The 24,026-nt window shown below is 44.3% G+C and overlaps 1 protein-coding gene across 2 annotated transcripts in view; it reads left to right on the top strand.

The window, feature by feature from the left end:
• The first annotated feature begins 540 nt into the window (after positions 1–540).
• BMF (Bcl2 modifying factor) overlaps positions 541–24,026 on the top strand; it is a 141,021-nt gene continuing 117,535 nt past the window's right edge. Inside the window, exon 1 of one of the 2 annotated variants that reach the window (XM_073610801.1) lies at positions 541–631. In XM_073610801.1, coding sequence (XP_073466902.1) covers positions 555–631 — 77 coding nt within the window. In that variant the 5' untranslated portion in view covers positions 541–554. The remainder of the gene's footprint in view (positions 632–24,026) is intronic. The other variant, XM_073610803.1, reaches the window with a different exon arrangement.

The raw sequence follows: 24,026 nt of genomic DNA, 5'->3' as shown, positions 1-24,026 counted from the left end.
TAAAAAAAAACAAAAACAAAAAAAAAAAACGCTGTTTAAAACTATGCAAGTCGTGCCAAAAAACACTGAAAAAAATGCTTACAGACACTTACACTCTAAAGCGACTCTGGGGCTGGTGGGAAGGGGATAATCAAGAATGGCAGCCTCTTAAAGTGACAACATTGGGGGGTGCAGAGTGCTGACATCTTGAGAACAATAGTGAATCTGTTGAAAAACTCTCTGTTCTCCAATGAGCTGTACAGTCATTTCTCCTCCTGACATGGAAAACATGGAGGAGGAGGAGAGCTTTATAATAAGAGAGAACACAAGCAGCGTGTGATGTGTGATGGAAACCCAACTTTCACCACTGACAGACAGACTGACTGACAGACAGCGGGCACCACAAACAATAGGGAGAGGGAGAGGAGGGGCCAGGACATCCATGCAGATGAGGGGTAGAAGGGGGCCTTGTCATTGGATGATGATGAGTGGAGGGGCGTGGAGGGGACAGAAGAAGCGCTCCTCCTGCCAATCACCTCGGCTCTGTCCCCGGCACTCCGCCCCCTATCTCCTCCATGGACTTCAGTGATCCCGGCTACCGGGACAAGCTCCTCTGGCAGGTGAGAGGCGGCTCGCTGAGTGCCGGGACCAGGTGAGCGGTGAGGGATGGAGGTGTGTGTGTGTGTCGGGGATCATCGTATACAATGCTGGCTATATAGAGTGCTGCTATGATATACATATAGAAGTCACTGTGAGCCGGTCACTGCTCAACCTCCCCCCGCCCGGTTCCCGGACCGTCTGTACCGTACAGAGCTGAGTGATGTCCGGGCACAGGGGTGAGTGATGTCCGGGCACAGGGGTGAGTGATGTCCGGGCACAGGGGTGAGTGATGTCCGGGCACAGGGGTGAGTGATGTCCGGGCACAGGGGTGAGTGATGTCCGGGCACAGGGGTGAGTGATGTCCGGGCACAGGGCTGAGTGATGTCCGGGCACAGGGGTGAGTGATGTCCGGGCACAGGGGTGAGTGATGTCCGGGCACAGGGCTGAGTGATGTCCGGGCACAGCGATCGCCGGTGTAGGAGTAACATGGAGTGTATGTCGGGGCTCAGTATGTCCGGAGTATAGCAGAGCTCCGCTATGTCAGGGTGTGTGTACCCGTCACCTTCCACCCAGCATGGGGCCAATATAGGTGTCACCGGGTGATCTCCGGCCGGGATCAGTGGGGTAAACAGAGAACAGATGTGTGGAGAGGAGGAGCTCTGTATACACAACATCTGTGCCGGAGATCTGTGTGCTCATGTGTCACCTACCCACCGAACCTACCTACCTTCACCCCACAGGGAGAGCTTTCAGCAACTCCAACTAAACTTAAAGTGGAACTCCAATCAGGGCCGTCTTAATCGCACCACGGGCCCCTGGGAAAAGTCATTCACAAGGGCCCCCCTACTAGCCTTCCCCAAGTTATTCACCTACTCTCAAGAATTAAAGTATAAATAGATGATAGAATTAAACATGTATTTATTAGTACTTTCAATAAAATCCATTTGAAACAATAAGAAAACATGCCATAAATCAAAGACTAATCAACAGAAAGGCCAGAGTACGGGTGAAGAGGCTGAAAGGAACAGTACAGGGGGGTTCAGGAGGGCACAATAGTGGGATAAGGAGGGCACAGTATTGATATAAGGAGGGCACAGTAGTGGGATAAGGAGGGCACAGTATTGGGATAAGGAGGGCGCAGTACTGGGATAAGGAGGGCGCAGTACTGGGATAAGGAGGGCGCAGTACTGGGATAAGGAGGGCGCAGTACTGGGATAAGGAGGGCGCAGTACTGGGATAAGGAGGGCGCAGTATTGGGATAAGGAGGGCACAGTATTGGGATAAGGAGGGCGCAGTACTGGAATAAGGAGGGCACAGTACTGGGATAAGGAGGGCGCAGTACTGGGATAAGGAGGGCGCAGTACTGGGATAAGGAGGGCACAGTACTGGGATAAATAGGGCACAGTACTGGGATAAGGAGGGTACAATACTGGTTTAAGGAGGGCACAATACTGATATAAGGAGTGTACAGTACTGGGATAAGGAGGGCTCAGTACTGGGATAAGGAGAGCACAGTACTGGGATAAGGAGGGCACAATACTGACATAAGGAGTGTACAGTACTGGGATAAGGAGGGCACAATACTGATATAAGGAGGGCACATTACTGGGATAAGGAGGACACATTACAGGTTCCGGGATGTGGCCATCCCAAGACAGCTTAGTAAAAAGTGTGATCCAGGACAGTTGCAAAGTACGTTATAATGTAAGATTATCTTGGGGCCCCCATGCACCTGGGGCCCCTGGATTAAGGCAGCCCTTACTCAAGTTATACCCTAACTAAGCCTAAACCTGCTCCTACCCCCATTCTGAGACTATTCTGCACTGTAAAAGAAAGATGTCTATATATACTTATTCTCGGGGAGTCCCTGTCCGGTCACATGATCGAGTCCCACTGCTGGCTTCATTGTAGAGGAGGGGCAGTGACAACTGCTACAGAGCCTGGGCGATGATATCACCCATAGACTTACTATGGGGAAGCCGTTGCCCACTGTCCCTCTTCTACACTGAAGTTGGTGCTGGGACCCGACCATGTGAGCGGACTGGAGCAACTTCGGAAGATAGGGTAGATAGATTTAGGCTTATTTATGGTATGACTGGAGTTGCACTTTAACTATTAAGGGTCATTAGGCAGAATGCTCCTTAAATCAGGGGTCAATGTGAAGAATGTTACCTACAATGGTAGTCAGTGGGGAGAATGTCCCTTACATTGGTGGTCAGTTGAGAGAATGTCCCTTACATTGGTGGTCAGTGGGGAGAATGTCCCTTACATTGGTGGTCAGTGGGTAGAATGTCCCTTACATTAGCGGTCAGTGAGAAGACTGCTTCTTACATTGGTGGTCAGTGGGGAGAATGTCCCTTACATTGGTGGTCAGTGGGGAGAATGTCCCTTACATTGGTGGTCAGTGGGGAGAATATCCCTTACATTAGCGGTCAGTGAGAAGACTGCTTCTTACATTGGTGGTCAGTGGGGAGAATGTCCCTTACATTAGCGGTCAGTGAGAAGACTGCTTCTTACATTGGTGGTCAGTGGGAAGAAACTCTCCCTTTTATTGGTAGTCAGAGGGAAATTATTATGTTATGCTCCTTATGTTGGTGATCAATTGGAAGAATGGTCCTTATATTGGCAGTCAGCAGGAAGAATACCCTTCTATTGATGGCCAGTGAGGAGAATGTCTCTGAGGAATGTCCCCTACATTGGAGATCAGAATGCCTCCTTTACACACTGCTAAGGAAATCATGGGTGTCATGATGGTGGCTCAGCCAAGTGGTGTTGGACTATGTGGCACCATCAGATGGGAGATCAATCTGCCACAGCCCAAGAAACCCCTAGCAAACTCTGTAAGAACCATGGGGGTTCCACAGAACCCTTGTTGAGAATAACTGTTGTATAATCTGAAAGTGGGCCCTGAGCTCTCCAAATTATAGAACAAAATTATAGAACCAGTCATCTACAACAGCAGGAATATACATTTTTAGTGACTTTATATATGGGATTCATATACTGTATATATACTATCTCACAAAAGTGAGTATTATATCTTTTCATGTAACAACACTGAAGAAATGACACTTTGTTATAATGTAAAGAAGGGAGTGTACAGCTTGTATAACAGTGTAAATTTGCTGTCCCCTCAAAATAACTCAACACCCAGCCAGTAATGTCTAAACTGCTGGCAACAAAAGTGAGTACACCCCTAAGTGAAAATGTCCAAATTGGGCCCAATTTGCCATTTTCCCTCCCCGGTGTCATGTGACTCGTTAGTGTTACAAGGTCTCAGGTGTGAATGGGGAGCAGGTGTGTTAAATTTGGTGTTATCGCTCTCACTCTCTTATACTTGCCACTGGAAGTTCAACATGGCACCTCATGGCAAAGATCTCTCTGAAAATCTGAAAAAAAAAATTGTTGCTCTACGTAAAGATGGCCTAGGCTATAAGAAGATTGCCAAGACCCTGAAACTGAGCTGCAGCACGGTGGCCAAGACTATACGGCGGTTTACCAGGACAGGTTCCACTCAGAACAGGCCTCGCCATGGTTGACCAAAGAAGTTGAGTGCACGTGCTCAGCCTCATATTCAGTTGTCTATTGTAAATAGACATATGAGTGCTGCCAGCATTGCTGCAGAGGTTGAAGGGGTGGAGGGGTCAGCCTGTCAGTGCTCAGACCATATGCCACACTGTATTAAATTGGTCTGCATGGCTGTTGTCCCAGAAGGAAGCCGCTTCTAAAGATGGTGCACAAGAAAGCCCACAAACATTTTGCTGAAGACAAGCAAACTAAGGACATGGATTACTGGAACCATGTCCTGTGGTCTGATAAGACCAAGATAAACTTATTTGATTCAGATGGTGTCAAGCGTGTGTAGCAGCAACCAGGTGAGAAGTACAAAGACAAGTGTGTCTTGCCAACAGTCAAGCATTGTGGTGGGAGTGTCATGGTCTGGGGCTGCATGAGTGCTGCCGGCACTGGGAAGCTACAGTTCATTGAGGGAACCATGAATGCCAACATGTACTGTGACATACTGAAGCAGAGCATGATCCCCTGTCTTCGGAGACTGGGCCGCAGGGCAGTATTCCAACATGAAAGCGACCCGAAACATACCTCCAAGATGACCACTGCCTTGCTAAAGAAGCTGAGGGTAAAGGTGACGTAAACCCTATTGAGCATCTGTGGGGCATCCTCAAACGACAGGTGGAGCAGCGCAAGGTCTCTAACATCCACCAGCTCCGTGATGTCGTCATGGAGGAGTGGAAGAGGACTCCAGTGGCAACCTGTGAAGCTCTGGTGAACTCCATGCCCAAGAGGGTTAAGGCAGTGCTGGAAAATAATGGTGGCCACACAAAATATTGACACTTTGGGCCCAATTTGGACATTTTCACTTAGGGGTGTACTTGCTTTTGTTGCCAGCGGTTTAGACATTAATGGCTGTGTGTTGAGTTGTTTCAAGGGGGCAGAAAATTGACACTTTTATACAAGGTGTACACTCACTACTATACATTGTAGCAAAGTGTCATTTCTTCAGTGTTGTCACATAAAAAGATATAATAAAATATTTACAAAAATGTGAGGGATGTATTCACTTTTGTGAGATACTGTAGTACATTCAAGGACTAAGTGGACCACCCTTTTTTGTTGTTTTTTTCTCTGTTTCTTCTTTTTGGTTGATGACACATATGTAAAATCTTGGGTCCCTTCCACAAACATTTTTGTACTAGATTTGGTTTGCATTCTTGCCATTTAGCATTGGTGTTCTGGATCCAGTTCCCACCAGGGACACCATATACCTGGAGCGTCTATGTCATCCATGTTTTTGTGTTGGGCTTTCTACCACAACTCATAAACATACTTGTAGCATAATTGGCCGTTGGGGAACATTGATTGGTGTGAATGATTGAATTCTCTGTAAAGCTCAAGTGTCAGCATTGTGTAAATTCTATAATTGGTTAGTGTATAAAATATTTACTTCAGATGCAGTTTCCAGAGTGGTTTTCATATCTAAAGACCTCTTTTTTCCATCTGCAAATTGCTGTTCATGTAATAATGAAAAGGCTGCTTGATAAGAGTTTGGCAGTTTTCAGATAGAACAGGCTTTAAATAAAGAGAAGCTTTAGGCATTATTTAAAGTGACCCTGTCATGTGAAAAACAATCCACTGAAGGGTTTCTACAAGTGAAGAGTTGGTAAACGGAACTTTCTGGCAGTCCTTAATCCCTACTTCTTTGGTATTCAAGTACTGCAGCCTCTCTTCGGCAATTGACACTTCCAGGAGTGTCAGTTGGCTGTGTTCCCTGCTGCACACCATAGTTCCATCCTCCTAACCCTACATAACTTCAGGGCACAGCAGTGACGTAGGGGATGGCGGATGGAACCACAGTGGCAAGACACATACATGCAAAATGTTGAACGCTGAAGAGACTGGCACAGTTATTGTTGTAGACGTGTATAGCTATGTATATACTGTATGTAACAATGGGCAAAGAAGAATGCGGGGGGGGGGGGGGGGTGTATCTCCATGCTGTGGGTTCCCGGCTTCTACTCTGTTTGGCATGATATAAAGTGAATGGAGAGTCTAGAGGAACCACTTTCTGATGACTCCAGCTTTCGGATGAAGGGGGAAGTAGTAGAGTTCTCCCTGTCAGAGTCCCAGATGACGCAACTCACCAGCATCTACCAAACACCTAAGCAGCACTTTTTATCATGTAGATAATGATTTACAGCATCATGACTTTTAATGGCCTACAGCTTCTCCAGTTATCTTGTCAGCAGCTTGCTAACAGGTTATAACAGCATCTATTTCAGCCTGACACCAAGCTAGTTGCTCCTTCATATTTATGAAATAAAGTAGCAGGAATAAAATACTGGACATAAGCCTACATGATCCCAAGGCCAGCCACAACCAGAAGTATACTGTACAAGTCAGCAGATGGGCAGATAACCACATTAGTCAGTAATGACAGAACATTCAGCTAAATATAAAGACCCGACAGAATGAATCAGCAAGACTTCTCTTGTGTGTCCTTTATACAGAAACGTTGACCTGTCTGCGGTGCTAAATGTTGCCTTCAATAGAGGAGATTTTTTGCCTCTCTTCTCTGTAGAATGAGATGGTCAAAATGTTTGCTCAATGGATACCGAGGGTGCCATCAGGACAACAGTCATAGACGTTACACCCACAGCCAGGGCTGGGTTCCCCAATTGTGTACAACATCCTCTAATCACTTTAGCCATGTGTTATTTGAGGTGCCTAAGAAAAGTAGCCATTCTGAAGACTTTAGTAACTTTGTTACAATGTACTATATCAGAGGTCCCCAACCTCTGGGACACAGACCAGGCCATGGCCTGTTAGCAACCAGGCCGCACAGCAGGAGGTGAGTGGTGGGCGAGCGAGGTTTGATCTGTACCTACAGCCTAGCGCATTACTGCCTGAGCTCCGCCTCCTGTCAGATCAGTGGCAGCATTAGATTTCATTAGGAGCACGAACCCTACTGGACACTGCGCATGCATGGGATCTAGGTTGTGCACTCCTATGAGAATGTAATGCCTCATGATCTGAGGTGGAAGCAGAGCTGAGGAAGTGATGCTAGTGCTGGGGAGCAGCTGCAAATACAGATCATTAGCAGCGAGGTTTGAGTGCACAGAGACCCTATCAGTGAGTGGCAAGTGACAAGCTGTATCTGGTGGCAGGCTTTATTGTGACAAGTGAGCATCTTACTTTAATTGTAAAGCTGCATCTGGTGGCAGGCCTTAAAGTGTTAGTAAACCCAGCACCCTGCATTCACCATATCTGGTCCCCCACAGTACACAGAACAATCATTTTAGTAAATATAAACTGCTAAATACCTTTTCTCATCAACAGTATATAGCAGTCTTGTGACTTCTATCAGTGCCTGGTTAAAGCTTGTAGGAGGAGTTTTCATACTGCACTGGCTGACCTATCAGGATGCAGGACCACTTACTCTATGTCTGGACGTTGCTTATTGGCCCTGTGCATATCACAAGAATAACACCAAACTGAGCATATGCAGAGTGACTCCAAAGGCTCTGTACTATTAGGAGATGGATTAGGGACAATAGAAGAAGGGGAGGATCAGATAAGACAGGATCAAACAGCCTTTTTACACAATGCAGAGGATTAACCCCTTAGGTTCCACAGTGAGTATAACAAGCATGCTTTACTGCATATACAGACTGATTTTACTGTTGCGGGTTTAGTAACACTTTAAAGTGATTGTAAAGTCTAATATTTTTTCCTATAAAAATAATAAACATATCATACTCATAGCTCCCAACTGTCCCTGATTTGGAGCAAAGTCCCTCTGTCTCTCTTTCCTCCTCATTTGTCCCTCATTTTGATCTGATCTATATAAAATGCACTTTTTATCTTTCAGAAAGTGTTTCCCAGTATAAATTTCAAGAGCCAGTATAAAGGAATAGAAGTGGTAAAAAAGCACTTGTGGGTTTAACTAATATTTTTTTTGTACAATTCTCCTTTAACCACTTCAATACTGGTCATTTCACCCCCTTCCTGCCCACGCCAATTTTCAGCTTTCAGCGCTGTAACATTTTGAATGACAATTGTGTGGTCATGCAAAACTATACCCATGTGAAATTTTGATAATTTTTTCCCCACAAATAGAGCTTTCTTTTGGTGGTATTTGATCACCTCTGCGGTTTTCATATTTTTCGGTATTTTTTTCGCTATAAACAAAAAAAGATCGACAATTTTGAAAAAAACACAATATTTTTTACTTTTTGCTATAATAAAAATCCCAAATAAAAAAAAAAACCAAAAAAACAAACTTCTTCCTTAGTTTAGGCCGATATGTATTCTTCTACATTTTTTTGGTAAAAAAAAATCACAATAAGCGTATATTGATTTGTTTGCGCAAAAGTTATAGCGCCTACAAAATAGGTTATTGGTTTATGGCATTTTTATTATTATTTTTTTTTACTAGTAATGGCGGCGATCTGCGATTTTTGTCAGGACATTGCGGCCCACAGATTGGACACCTTTGACACTATTTCGGGACCGTTGACAATTATACAGCAATCACTGCTATAAATATGCACTGATTACTGTATAAATGTCACTGGCAGGGAAGGGGTTAACACTAGGGGGCGATTAAGGGGTTAAATGTGTTAGCTAAGGAGTAATTCTAACTGTGGGGGGATGGGACTGACTGGGGCAGGTGACTGATCGGTGTTCCTGTATACTAGGAACACACGATCTGTCTCCTCTCCCCTGACAGGACTTGGATCTGTGTGTTTGCACACACAGATCCACGTTCCTGCTCTGTGACCAGCAATCGCGGGTGCCTGGCAGACATCGTGGCTGCCAGGCATGTTCATCGGCTCCCGAGTGACGCGGCGGGCGCACGTGCACCCCCTAGACCACCAGGAAGCCGGGAACGTCATATGACGCCCGCCCGGGATGGCAGAGCCACCTTGCGGCTGTCATATTACAATAGGTGGGATGGGAAGTGGTGAATGGGGTGTGTCATTTGTCTATATATTTTTTCTAATAGGTGTCCCTCGTTCCCATCTCAAAAAGTTGGGAGGTAAGCATACCTCCCTGCTCTGTTGCAGTGGATTTGCACAGAACAACCCAGATCCTCCTCTTCTCGGGTCCTTCTGTGCTTCTGGCCCCTCCCTCCTGTTCAGTGCCCCCACAACAAGGAGCTTGCTATGGGGCACCAGGGTCGAGTCACAGTTCCCTGTGTCCATTCAGACATGAAAACTCGTCCCAGCCCCCTCTGTCTCCTGATTGGCTAGCTGACTTTGACAGCAGATACAGCCAATTGTGCCGGACGGCTGAGACACTTGTGGACATCACTGGACAGAGTAGGACCTCAGGTTAGTGTTAGGGGGGCTGAGGGGGGCTGCTGCACACAGAAGGCTTTTTATTTTAATGCACATAATGCATTAAGGTAAAAAACCTTCTGACTTTACAACACCTTTAAGTCAGAGTCCAACACTTTTTTTAGGCTGCTTGTGCTTAAATCATCCCGAAACCATACTACCCCCCAGTCCATAGAAAAATTCCAAGAAACCTGTCCCTGTTGCCAAAAAGGTTGGGGACCGCTGTATTATATAACAGTAGATCTCATTTGTCAAATGCCCACCTTACCTCCATTATGTCCCAAATCCATTTTTTTAGATTTCAGCATTACTGCATGCATATTATTCCCACTTTAGATAACATAATATCTGCTAAGCACCAATTCTAAACCAGCAACATAATATAGTGCCAATGTCATAATTAATATACCGTAAGCTTCAGCTCAGTTTACACCCAGATTAGAAATGGAAATTGCTTTAAAGCAGTATTAAACCCAAAAGCAAACTTTTATTATATTGCAGTTTATCAATTCTTAGATGTTATAGCTTCATTCATTGTCTTTTTTAGGTTTTCCTTCTAATTTCATCTGGTGATCCAGGCAGTAATTCTGTTTTTTCAAAAGAATAAGCTCTCCAGCAGACTGTTTCAGTTACAGAGATGAGACAAACCATTTAACCCTGGCAGGGGTGCTTACAATGACAAGATGTTAAATATTTTTATAAAACCTTTATCCCAAAAGGGAAAAAAAAACTGTTTGCTGTAACTGCTTATAAAATATTAGCTGGAATTTGGCTTCAATTTGTTAGTGCATTTAAATCTGCTACTCCTTCTAACACTCCCCTCTCCCCAGACTGACAATGACGCTGTCCAATGGTGCCCCCTGTGCTCCTTAATCCAGAGTAGGGGCACTCTAATACAGGAGGTGATTACTGTCCAGATCACCAGGTGAAAGCAGAGGGAAAAAGAGTTAGACCTAAGAAAAGAAAAATGATGCAGCCACATCTAATGACAGGTAAGTTGCAATATATTACATTTTTATAAATCCCTAGAAATCCACGCTAGGTCAAAAATTGGTATATAGCAGGGGTGTCAAACTCAATTTCATTGCGGGCCACATCAGCAGTGTGGTTGCCCTCAAAGGGCCGGTTGTATCTGGGTCGCACTACATACAGAGTGCAGAGTTCAGGATTACGTCAGGATTATGCTACGTACAGAGAGCAGGGTTGAGACATGCGCTACGTACAGAGAGCATGGATTCAAGGGGGCGCTATGTGCAGAGTGCAGGGATCCAGGGGTACACTACGTACAGAGTGTAGGGGTTCAGGATTATGTTACATACAGGGTTCAAGGTTCAGCAGTGCGCTACATACAGAGAGCAGGGTTCAGGGGTGCGCTGCGTACAGAGTGCACAGATTTAGGGGTACAATATATACAGAGTGCACAGATCAAGGGGTGCGCTATGCGCAGACTGCATGGATCCAGGGGTGCGCTACGTATAGAGTGCAGGGGTTCAGGGGTGTGTTACGTACATAGTGCAGGGGTTCAGAGCTGTGCTATGTACAGAGTGCAGGGGTGTGTTACGTACAGAGTGCAGGGGTGCTCTACGTACAGAGTGCAGGGGTTCAGGGGTGTGTTATATACATAGTGCAGGGGTTCAGGGGTGTGTTACGTACAGAGTGCAGGGGTGCTCTACGTACAGAGTGCAGGGGTTCAGGGGTGTGTTATATACATAGTGTAGGGGTTCAGGGGTGTGTTATGTACATAGTGCAGGGGTTCAGGGGTGTGTTATGTACATAGTGCAGGGGTGTGCTATGTACAGAGTGCAGAGGTTCAGGGGTGTGTTATGTACATAGTGCAGGGGTGTGTTATGTACAGAGTGCATAGGTTCAGGAGTGTGTTATGTACATAGTGCAGGGGTTCAGGGGTGTGTTATGTACATAGTGCAGGGGTTCAGGGGTGTGTTATGTACATAGTGCAGGGGTTCAGGGGTGTGTTATGTACATAGTGCAGGGGTTCAGGGGTGTGTTATGTACATAGTGCAGGGGGTGTGCTATGTACAGAGTGCAGAGGTTCAGGCGTGTGTTATGTACATAGTGCAGGGGTTCAGAAGTGCGCTACATACAGAGTGCAGGGATTCAGGGGTGCGCTGTAACATCTAATTTCAACCCCTCCTCCTGGTTTCTGACCTCTGCACCCAGCACTTTGCCCCCATCCCCCCACCTCTAAACACATCTCCTACACACCTCCACAGCCCTCCTCCCCCCTTTCCACCTTCCACAGCAACCTGATGGCATTTACCTGATGGCATTTACAAGAATGCTTTCATGGCCACTAAGTCCTCAAAAGCCCATCCCCAAGATGCAGCCGCTGGATGTAGATTAGAACACACAGCCGCCGGAGCCGTCAGGTACCTCTGCCACTGACAGGCTTTACCGGACCAACAGCGCATGTGCTCAGCTACACGCACACACATGGCGCCGCTGGGGAGACTGAGAAGGAGAGCGTGTTTACTCCTGTTGCCAAGGAGACCTGTTCCGCGAAAAGCAGCTGGTGAAAACAGGAGGTGGTGTCCGGCTGTGCGAGCCACATGACATGGCCTGGCAGGCCGCATTCGGCCCGAGGGCCTTGTGTTTGCCACCTGTGGTATATAGCAAGCAGCCACTTAATCAACTGTGATACCAGCTGTACTAGCGCTGCTTATTATTTTGGATATATATTACATTTTTGGTTTTGGGTTTAAAGGGGCTTGTAAACCTTCGTGTTTTTTCACCTTAATGCATCCTATGCTGAAATCCTCTTGTCATGCTTTGCTGTATGTCCGGCAACATGGGTTCAATTTTACAGGTGTAAACGGGGCTAAGAGTACTTTGCCATTCTTGAATTTTCTATATTTACTATTAAGGGGCTTTTCCATTATTGAATTTTATATATTTAATATTAAAAGAGAAGTATGGGATTTTTTTTGTTCAGTTTCATACTTACCTCAGTGGATGCAGCATCGGTCCCCCGGCGCCTCTGCACTGAGAACTGAGCGATCGAACATAACTGTCTATCAGCAGCTCTGCTTCCTCTACGCTCACTGGAGCGCTGAGCTGTGGAGGGGCGTGGAGTGTTCGTCTCAGCGGCTCGCTGAGAGGCTGAAACCGGTGTCAGTCCAGGCACCTGAAGGATCCAGACTTCCATTGTCAGGATGGCGCGGTGAAGTCCGTGACGTCAGCAGAGAGCGGACTTCAGCCCGCTCTTTGCTGAATATGGGTCACAGGAGTGCAAAACAAACTGCACTACTGTGATCCATAGGAAAAGCCCAGCCAAACGAGCTTTGGCTGGACTTCTCCTTTAATGGTCCACTTACACCTTTGTGGTGCGTTAACGCAAGCGCATCATATTTCAAATTAACATGCATGTCATTGAGGAAGGATGTTCAAAACAAATGGGCTGCCAATGAATCTTATTGTGCTTAAAACTGCACACACAGCACACTACAATTCAGGTGTGTTGGTCTATAAATTTTATCATCAGTGTATTTTAAATGATAGAGACAAAATATCAACCAAAAATCCAGAAAAAACATGATTCAAATGTTATAAATTGAGCTGCAGTTCAGTGAGTAAAATAAGTATTTGATCCCCAAGCAAAACATGACTTAGCATTTGGTGGAGAAACCCTTGTTGGCAAGCACAGGTAAGACGTTTCTTGTAGTTGGTTACGAGGTTTGCACAAATCTTAGGAGGGATTTTGGTCCATTCTTCTTTACAGATCTTCTCTAAATCCTTAAAGGAGACGTCCAGTTTGAGCTCGTTTGGCTATGCTTCTCCTATGACCCACAGGAGTGCAATCCGTTATAAACTCCTGTGACCCGTTTTCAGCAGAGATCGGTCTGAAGTGCGCTCTCTGCTGACGTCACTGGAATCAGCGCAGGCAGCGTGTCATCACGACAGTAAAGTCTGGATCCGCCAGGTGCCTGGACTGATGCCTGTCTCAGCCTCTCAGCAAGCCGCTGTGGGTTAGAGACGGCCACTCCCTGCCCCTCCACAGCTCAGCGCCTTAAGGATCTGAGAGGAGAGCTGCTGATTGACAGGCAGCAGCTTTCCTCTTGGGGATTTGTGAGAACCGAGCAATTGGCGATGTTCGGTGGTTCGGTTCTTAGTGTACACACCGGGGGACAGATGCAGCATCGGTCCCATGTTGCATCCACCTAGGTAAGTATAAAAGGGGAAAGAAAAACCCTTCTCATGCTGAAAGCCCCATCCATGACCCATCTTTAGTGTTCTGGCTGAGGAAGAAGGTTCTCATCCAAGATTTTACAATACATGGCCCCATCCATTGGCCCCTCAACTTCGGCAAAATCGGTCTGTACCTTTAGCAGAGAAACAGCACCACAGCATAATGTTTCCGTGCTTGACTGTGGGGATGGTATTCTTGTGCTGTGTACACACGACCGGACTTTTCGATCGAACTGGTCCGACGGAACAAATCCGTCGGACAATTCGATTGTGTGTGGGCTCCATCTGTCGAAAAATCTGTCGGACTTTAGAAATAGAACATGTTTCAAATCTTTCCGACGGACTCGAGTCCAATCGAAAAATCCGTTCGTTTGTATGCTAGTCTGACGGACAAAAAAGGACGCAAGGGCAGCAATTGGCTACTGACTATGAACTTCCTTATTCAAGTCCGGTCATATGTCATCACATTCGAAACAATCGGACTTTGGTGTGATCGTGTGTAGGCAAGTCCGTTTAGTTGGAACTCCGTCGGAACTCCGTCGAAAAGTCCTTCGGAGTTCAGTCTGACAAAAAGTCCGGTTGTGTGTACATGGCATTAGGGTCATAGTCAGCATTTTTCTTCCTCCGAACACGGCAAATCTGCCTCCTCAAGAAGGCACATGTACAGTCATGCCAATGAACATCTAAATGATTCAGAGAAGGATTGGGAGAAAGTGCTGTTGTCAGATGAGATCAAATTTAGCTCTTTAGCATTAACTCGACTTGCTGTGTTTGGAGGAACAAAAATGCTGACTATGACCCTAAAAACACCATCCCTACAGTCTAACGCCTTGGGTGGAAACATAATGCTTTGGGGCTGTTTCTCTGCTAAAGGTACAGGCCGACTTTGCCGCATTGAGGGGCCAATGGATGGGGCCATGTATTGTAAAGCCTTGGATGAGAAACTTCTTCCCTCTGCCAGAACAAGAAACAGCCAAGAAACCTTAAAGCGTAACTCCACTTTTGTTGAGAAAAAAAACATTCCCCCCCCGGGTGATCTACGTACATTGAAAGGATTATAACAACCTTTGTTGTAGATTCCTACCTTTTGTTATTCTGAAGAAATCCATGTGTTTGTCTGTGCCTCTGTACTGAGTGAGTCTAATGGGAGTGGTTTCATAATTAACTGTCAGGTGTGCAACTGGAGGGCACTAATGAGGAAATCTGCTGGGCCTGCATCCCTTTAGACGTGCTACTATTGAAAGTATCTCTCCAAAAATGACATTTTTGTTGCAGGGGATGCCTGAAATCTGACTTGTATCTTAGGCAGACTTCTGGGAAGATTGGTGAGCCAATCCCACAAGCAGGAAATTATGTTTCTGGGGAGCGGTCAGTACACATTCTGTGTACAGAACAAATCAATGTAGCCATATTGCATTGCATTCTCAGAAAATTACAGTGGCTGCAGATTGAAAAGGAAAGGTCATTTTTAATAACATTCAATTACAATATGACTAGTGTCGCAATTATATGTGCTATGTTATTTTTCCTTTATTTGCTATTTTTTTTCCTTATGAAAGTGGCATGTACTGGCCATCAGGTGCGGTCCTGGAGCAGCTCCTCTCTGACAGTGAGTGATCGCAATTTCACTCCTGAGTGATCGCTGTTGGGGACACTCTGATGTAAGGGGGGCGCTGTTGGGGACACTCTGATGTATGGGGGGCGCTGTTGGGGACACTCAAAATTAAAGTGGGCCAGTCATGAGGAAGTCCAGGGCCAAATTTTTGTCCCAGTCCAGCCCTGAGTTACCCTTTAAGGATTTAGAGAATATCTGTAAAGAAGAGTGGACCAAAATCCCTCCTGAGATGTGTGCAAACCTAATCACCAACTACAAGAAACGTCTGACCTCTGTGCTTACCAACAAGGGTTTCCCCACTAAGTCATGTTTTGCTTGGGGATCAAATACTTATTTTACTCACTGAACTGCAACTCAATTTATAGCATTTGTTTTGATGGATTTTTGGTTGATATTCTGTCTCTATTATTTAAAATACATCTATAGTAAAATTATAGACTCTTCATTTCCTTGTAAGTGGGCAAACTTACAAAATCTGCAGGGGATGAAATCATTATTTTCCCCACTGTATAATATTTCTTTATTAACTTAAAATAGTAACATCTAACAAACCTATTTTGCACTGGTCAGGACTGTTCCAACCTTATTGAGTGTCTACAGCAGACAAGTCTTCTTCCTAATGTGTTCTATCAGGCTGGGAAGAAGTTGAGGATGGTGTGTAGACACATAACCCTACCCTGGTTCTTGTTTTACGTTTGTGCCAGACAAACTCTCATTGTTTGTAACTGCCTGCAGGGGGAGCTGGTCAGGCTTTTTCTGTCTGTACTGACAGCTGGAATTGTTCGTCTGTTTCATATGTTGTTCTAAGTGATCAGCTGCTCCCACAAGCGTGTGCGCTCTGCTCTCAGCTTCCAAACATGACTCAGCGCCTACCCGCTAACACTAGCATACGTGTTAACTCGCACAATGCCCTCTTGCACCTCATTCACCTGTAAAAAATGCATCTCAATTTGCTTCCAAGAACAATACAGAGCTGAGCTGGAGGAATAAATAACAAAAACAGCACAATTTAGGTCAATAGTGCAATGCAAAACAACAAGGTCATCTGTGGAGAGATTATTTCATGGACAGCTTCACTGTGGTCAGAGTTGTCCTTTAAATCCTGAATGGCTGAATTTTATTGAAATCTGAAATTGAGTTGCATTCACTGTAGCATGTTACGTTGCAGTGTAGTGCAGCGTGACACCACTAGGGTTGCCACCACATCCCTTTAAACCCGAACACATATGAATTACACAGGTTGTGAAGCTAATTTAATGCAGATAAGGCACCAAGTGAGCTTAATTACCACCCTAATTAGCATTTATATGTGTTCGGTTTTAAAGTGATGAGGTGGCAACCCTAGACACTGCACATCACTAAAAGCATGTCGGTGTGTACTGGCCCCATAAGAAACAAGGCAAATAGCCTTGTCTATGCATTGGGACAGTGTTGGGCATAACCACCCAGTGCAGCCCAATGCTCCTGGTCTGAATGGGGCTATAGCCCTACCATTGAGTTCTTCATTCTGTAGCCCTGCACAGCTCTTCACAGCCTTTGGCAATCCATGACTTGGTTTATTCCTATTGCTTATCCATGCTCTTCTAAATGGCAGGGTACAGATTGGCCATAGAAATAAATGGGTAGGCCACCCTTGTGCACACTAGGCACAGGACTGGCCCCATCCAGCGCTCCACAGCATTTGTGTGCTATGGCTCCATTTATGGATTGTCAATACTCCGAATGGCTGGGTGAGTGGTGCTCATGTGCACTAAGCACAAGACTGGCCCAGCACCTTACAGTGAAGAGCTCAGGCACAGGCTGAAGGTATTTTAGTATGCAGGCTACACTGAGGGGGGTGGGGGTAGTCCTCTTCTGTTTTTTTTTTCCCACAACCTAGACAAATTTGGAGATAGATGTAAGTGGACACAAGTCCATTTACATCCAGTGGCTCATAGAGCTGCATGGAACTTCCTATCTGCTCCACCTGAAAAGGCAGAGCTGATCAGAAAGCCTGTGTGAAAGGGGCCCAACGTGTATTACCATACGTGTAAGGCTGCCTATAGATAGGGGTTTTTTTTTCCGAAAAAAACTGATTTTCCCATTCACACAAGCGAGGTGGAGTGAAGAATCCTCCCTGCTGTGCTATTGTATTCTGACAGCAAGGACCCCTCTACCCTCTACTGTCAGATTACACTGATGAGCTCTGCAGCCAATTGATTGCAGCTGCTGATCAAATGAGAATTTTCCAACATTGTTCAATAGAAATAAAGGACTCGCTGCTCCAGTTGTGTTAAATGTGCCTGATGGAGCCTCCAATCAAAGTGCTAGCCCCGGCCCGCCTCTGTGGGTCTATTCAAGGTAAAGAAGAGATGGCTGCACATGGGGTGCTTCCAAATGCCATTTATTGAGCCACTGTGGTGACACCAGGGGACATTAACAAAGAATCTAGTAGACACGTTTCACACCGCACAAATGTGCTTAATAATTAGTAGATTAATCAATAGAAGTCGATTGTTAGATGTTGACTGGAACGACCATAGATAGATTCAAAATTGGCTGATCCCTGCATAACTGGGGTGAATTTCAAAGCATCTGTGTCAGCTTAAGAGGGCCCTCAGGTCTATGTCACACAAGCAATCCCTTCCCTACTGAGAAATCATCAACAGGATTGTTAACCAAACAAAAGAAACACTCACCTTCTACTACTCCTTGGTCCATTGCTGACTGCACCAGTGCAGTGTTGCTGCTTTTCCCGTCCTTTTCTTGCTCGTTTGCATGGCTGTCGTCCCAGAAGGAAGCCTCTTCTAAAGATGATGCACAAGAAAGGGATATTTTTTTATAGCCTACCCTGCTTTGAACTTCTCCACAACTTTATCCCTGACCTGTCTGGTGTGTTCTTTGGCCATCATGATGCTGTTTGTTCACTAAGATTCTCTAACAAACCTCTGAAAGCTTCACAGAACAGCTGTATTTATACTGAGATTAAATCACACACAGGTGGACTCTATCGGTTCAACTAGATTTTAGTTGGGGGTATCAGAGTAAAGGGGGCTGAATACAAATGCACGCCACACTTTTCAGATGTTTATTTGTAAAAAAATTTTGAAAACAACTTATTTTCTTTTCACTTTATAATTATGTGCCACTTTGTGGTGGTCTATCACATAACATCCCAATAAAATGCATTTACATTTTTGGTTGTAACATGGCAAAATGTGGAAAATTTTAAGGGGTATGAATACTTTTTGAAGGCACTGTATATCAAAAGTCAACTACTGCTTCCGCTTCTGCCATTATTTGCTTCAATTTGATTGCTTCCATACTAATGTAATTAAACTCACATACAGTATCTCACAAAAGTGAGTACACCCCTCACATTTTTGTAAATATTGTCTTCTATCTTTTCATGTGACAACACTGAAGAAATGACAATTTGCTACAATGTAAAGTAGTGAGTGTACAGCTTGTATAATAGTGTAAATTTACTGTCCCCTCAAAATAACTCACTGGGGAGCAGTTCATTGAAGGAACCATGAATGCCAACATGTACTGTGACATACTGAAGCAGAGCATGAGCCCTTCCCTTCGGAAACTGGGCCTCAGGGCAGTATTCCAACATGATAAGGACCCCAAACACACCTCCAAGACGACCACTGCCTTGCTAAAGAAGCTGAGGGTAAAGGTGATGGACTGGTCAAGCATGTCTCCAGACCTAAACCCTATTGAGCATCTGTGGGGCATCCTCAAACGGAAGGTGGAGGAGTGCAAGGTCTCTAACATCCACCAGTTCCGTGATGTCATCATGGAGGAGTGGAAGAGGACTCAAGTGGCAACCTGTGAAGCTCTGGTGAACTCCATGCCCAAGAGGGTTAGGGCAGTGCCTGGAAAATAATGGTGGCAACACAAAATATTGACACTTTGGGCCCAATTTGGACATTTTCACTTAGGGGTGTATTCACTTTTGTTACAGTGGTTTAGACATTAATGGCTGCATGTTGAGTTATTTTGAGGGGACAGCAAATTTACACTGTTATACAAGCTGTACACTCACTACTTTACATTGTAGCAAAGTGTCATTTCTTCAGTGTTGTCACATGAAAAGATAGAAGAAAATATTTACAAAAATGTGAGGGGTGTACTCACTTTTGTGAAATACTGTAAATGCCATTGTATACTGTAAGTATGGATAACCTGCAGTAGTGTGAAGTCAGGTGTCAGTCTTTCATCAAATGCCATAGTACCGTAGTAGATGGAAAGAAGTTCACTTAGTACTAGTAGTGATTTCCTATAAAGAGAACCTTTTGTGAAATTAATAATAATCATCTATAACTAACATTGAAAATGCTAACTTCCCAGTTTTTTCTGGCCAAGTACATTTTGAGTTAAAGGCCTGGAACAAGCATGCGGCAAGTAAAGTCAGAATACCCGATCTGTATAAAGTACGGAACCCAAAGGATTGGGCCAGATATCTAGCTTTTCAGAAGAAGGTCAGTCATAGCAGCCTTCCTGTTTGTAAATTAACCTCCTTGGCGGTATTCCCGAGTGTGGCTTGGGGTGAAAATTCAGTACCATTAGCGGTAACCCCGAGCCACACTCAGGATTGCATCACTGGCTCCTGGAAGAGGTTACTTACCTTGTCCCTGGGATCCCGCGATGTATTCCCGCTGTGTACGGCGACTGGATCCTCCGTCCGATCCTCTGTGTGTTGCGGCTTCCCTTCCCTGTGAGCATCGCGACGCAGGGGGGTGGAACCGGCTGCAGATTCAAAAAGTGTAAATCACAACACACACCATACATTGTAATCTTATTGGATTACATTGCTGTATCAAATAAATTGACCTCAGTTTGCCCCCCAGTGCTTTGTCCAGTGCCCTTGCCTGCAGTTTTACTGTACTTTCTGCCTGGAAACCGGAGAACCACCATGGCATCAAAAAAGCACTCCTCTACCTCAAAAGCGGTTTATGACGTGCTGGAAATTACTTGCGATACAGAATCACTTGCAGAATTGAATGATAGCGATTTGTGGGGAAGTTCGTCATCAGACACAGATAGTGATTTCAGTGACGATCCTGCGACTGACCTCAGTGATGTGTGTACTTGGTGCTCTGTTGACTGCAGTACTGATCTCGCAGCGCCCCCAAGATTCCCATTTACTGGAGCACCTTGTATGAAAGTGGATGTTGAAGATGACAACTCCTTGGCATACCTCCAACTATTTTTGACTGATGAGGTTATTGAAAAAAATTGTTACTGAGACAAACCGGTACCAGGAGCAACAAGCTGCTACATATTGGAGGTTTTCAAGGAGCAGAAAGTGGGAACCAGTGACCAAAGAGGACATTTGGAAATTTCTGGGCCTAATAATTCTTCAGGGAGTGGTGGGGATACCCCTGCAGAAGTGGTATTGGACAACCAATAAATTACTAGCCACTCCATTCTTTGGCACGGTCATGTCGGAGTACACATTTTCCCTGATAATGAAGTATTTGCACTTTGAAAACAATGAAGAATTTGACAAAACTACTCATGCAGCACCCAAACTCAAGAAGAGTTGGGAAGTATATCAAATGATTCAGAAAAATTTCCAAAAGAGCTATGTGCCAGATAGAGACATCAGTGTAGACGAAAGTTTAATGGCCTACAAGGGAAGGCTCAGCTGGATACAATATGTATGGCGTCAAAGAGAGCATGATTTGGCATCTAATCCTTCATGCTATGTGAATCAAGCACTGGTTACATTTGGAATTCTGTCCTATACACTGGGAAAGGAACCAGATTTAACCCAAAATACAGCAATTATGGAACGGCAACATCTTCAGTTCTTTCATTGATTGAGCCATTGCTAAATCAGGGCTATTGTGTAACTACAGACAATTTTTACACATCTCCTGAACTTTATTACCCCGTACACACAGTCGGACATTGATCGGACTTTCCGACAACAAAATCCTAGGATTTTTTCCGACGAATGTTGGCTCAAACTTGTCTTGCACACACAGGGTCACACAAAGTTGTCGGAAAATCCGATCATTCTGAACGCGGTGACGTAAAACGCGTACGTCGGGACTATAAATGGGGCAGTAGCCAATAGCTTTCATCTCTTTATTTATTCTGAGCATGCGTGGCACTTTGTGCTTCGGATTTGTGTACACACGATCGGAAATTCCGACAACGGATTTTGTTGTCGGAAAATTTTATAGCCTGCTCTCAAACTTTGTGTGTCCGAAAATCCGATGGAAAATGTGTGATGGACGGTCGGAATTTCCAACAACAAGGTCCTATCACACATTTTCCGTCGTAAAATCCGACCGTGTGTACGGGGCATATGAGTTCCTTCTACAGAACAAAACGGATGCCTATGGAACCGTTAGGGCTAACCGGCATGACATGCCGCCAATCTTTGGCAATAAGAAGCTCAAGACAGGAGAAATGGTTGCCTGACAGAAAGGCAAAATGATGGCACTGCGATGGCGTGACAAAAAAGATGTGTACCTAATGAGTACAATTCATAACACCTCCACTGTCATGGTACACACAAAAGGTGGGAAAGACATCATGAAACCACAAGTGGTGATAGACTATAACAACACCATGGGAGGTGTTGACAGAGCCGACCAGGCAATGACATTTTATCCAGCAATGAGAAAACAACAAAAAAAGTATTACAAGAAGATCTTCGGGCATCTTCTAGAGCAATGCTTGTGGAATGCCTTCATTCTATTGAAAAAAAAGAGTGGTAGGCTTGTGGTTCATGCTGACTTTGTTTGGAAAGTTGCCGAACTGATCTTTCTGAACCACCAAACACCAACGGCTGTAAATAGATGTGGACGTTATGCTGCTGGTGTTGTCAACCTGGAACGCCTGACTGGTCGTTACTTCATGAACCACATCCCACCAACTGAAAAAAAGTCAGCACCCACAAGGATGTGCATGGTTTGTTGCTCAAAGCATGATGACACTGGAAGGAAAATTCTAAAGAAAACCAGGTTCTATTGTCCTGATTGTGACGTCGGATTTTGTGCAGTCCCATGTTTCAAAATTTACCATACCCGAGATGTTTACTGAAACAATATGACTAGTAATATTGCTCCCTTGTTTGGCCCAAAAAAATTTCAGTGTTTTTGATTTGATTATATTTTTGACTAAAATTTATTGAATAAAATGTATTATTATTATATTATTATTTGTTATTATTTATAGTTTTTGATTATTATATTATAATTTATGATTTTGTGTTTCAAACTTTATCATACCCGGGATGTCTACTAGACTCTGGTTTGGACAGATTTAAGTGAGTTATTCCTAAGAATTACAGGCCTACAATATAAAACGCCAAATTTCCATGCAAAATAATTGTACCGCTTTCAGCATCAAAAATCTGCAATAATCATGCCGCCAGGGAGGTTAATCATGAGAACTGTATACTGCACGGACATCCATTGTATTGTCTTCATCAGTCAATATGCATTTAATGCCATCAGTGAATATAAAAAAATTTGTCTGTGGATCTATGTACTCTATGGGTAAACTGAAGATTTGAAATAAGAAGTTTTACTTTTATTTAACATATATACATTTTATCCTGCTGTAAAAAATATGAATTGGGAGTCAGCTGTAATCTGATCATTGTTTAGTATTGAATGTGTTGTTTTTTTTCTTGGGTATATTTTTTATGCAGTATATTTGTGTCTAGTTGACCTGATAAGATGAATCTTCTATATATCAGTATGTGTGTGCGAGTGTGCACACAAAAACATCTGCTTAGTTCACAAGGTTACATCATAAAACATGTGATAGCTGTTTTTACTGCGAATCCTGGTTGATAAATGAGGTGTGATGGAGCCACGGTTATCGTGCAACAATTATCACTTGCGGGTTGTTGATATTAGGTGCTCATTAGTACCCTATAAAATATTTCCCAGAAAATGTCCTAGATTTCCTGTGTTAGCTCACAGCATGCTACTGGTTTGGAATAAAATGATAGGCTAGGTAATTATTATCTAACATAGCAGTATTTGTATGAGGAAAAAAAAAGAGTCCCTGGCTGCTGGCATTGCCAAGAAAGGAAGTCACAAGCATACTGTTGGGTTCTGTATAATGAAAAGGAATATGATCAACCCCCATCCCCCTGGTATTCCCACGCTGTACATTTTCTTTTTCTATATATTTATATATATATATATATATATATATATATATATATATATATATATATATATATATATATATATATATATATACTTACCTTTTTTAGAGGTCAGTTGTGTGATATGTTGAGTCCCTTCAGCAGGGCACTGTTCCCTAGACACAGAGATTAAAGATTGATACATCAATGCCAGTACCACTGTCTGCATAAGTACACTGTGAATAAAGGCTTTGTGGTGACACCTCACAGGGCCAATCACACCCTACAGTCACAGTGTTCTCCTCAGTCTTCCAGGTTGAGTGAAGCAGTACCTGGGGACCATATGAAGAAGAAAATTTGCCTTAATGGGGGTGAAGAGGTAACATAGATTGGTGAGTATACCTTGCTGGGGGGGTCAGGTCTCAGAAGGCCTGAATGGCCAATATGGCAGTGCTGAAAATATACTGCTAAAATAGAGATTAGTTAATCTCCAATCAAAGGTACCCAGAATAATTTGTTGAACATGACCATTCTGCTTCAAAAGAGAAGTAAAAGAGAAGTACATTTTTGCCCATACTTCCCTTCTGGGTCACATGTTCTGCTCTCCAGTGACCCAGATTTAGCCGACAGTGAGCTAAAGCTTGCCGACGTCGCAATGCCAGTC

This window comes from Aquarana catesbeiana, linkage group LG13 (genome assembly GCF_042186555.1).
Source record: "Aquarana catesbeiana isolate 2022-GZ linkage group LG13, ASM4218655v1, whole genome shotgun sequence".
In the NCBI taxonomy this organism is placed as follows: domain Eukaryota; kingdom Metazoa; phylum Chordata; class Amphibia; order Anura; family Ranidae; genus Aquarana; species Aquarana catesbeiana.
The sequence above is the reverse complement of the archived record's forward strand: the minus strand, read 5'-3'. Positions and strand labels throughout refer to the sequence as shown.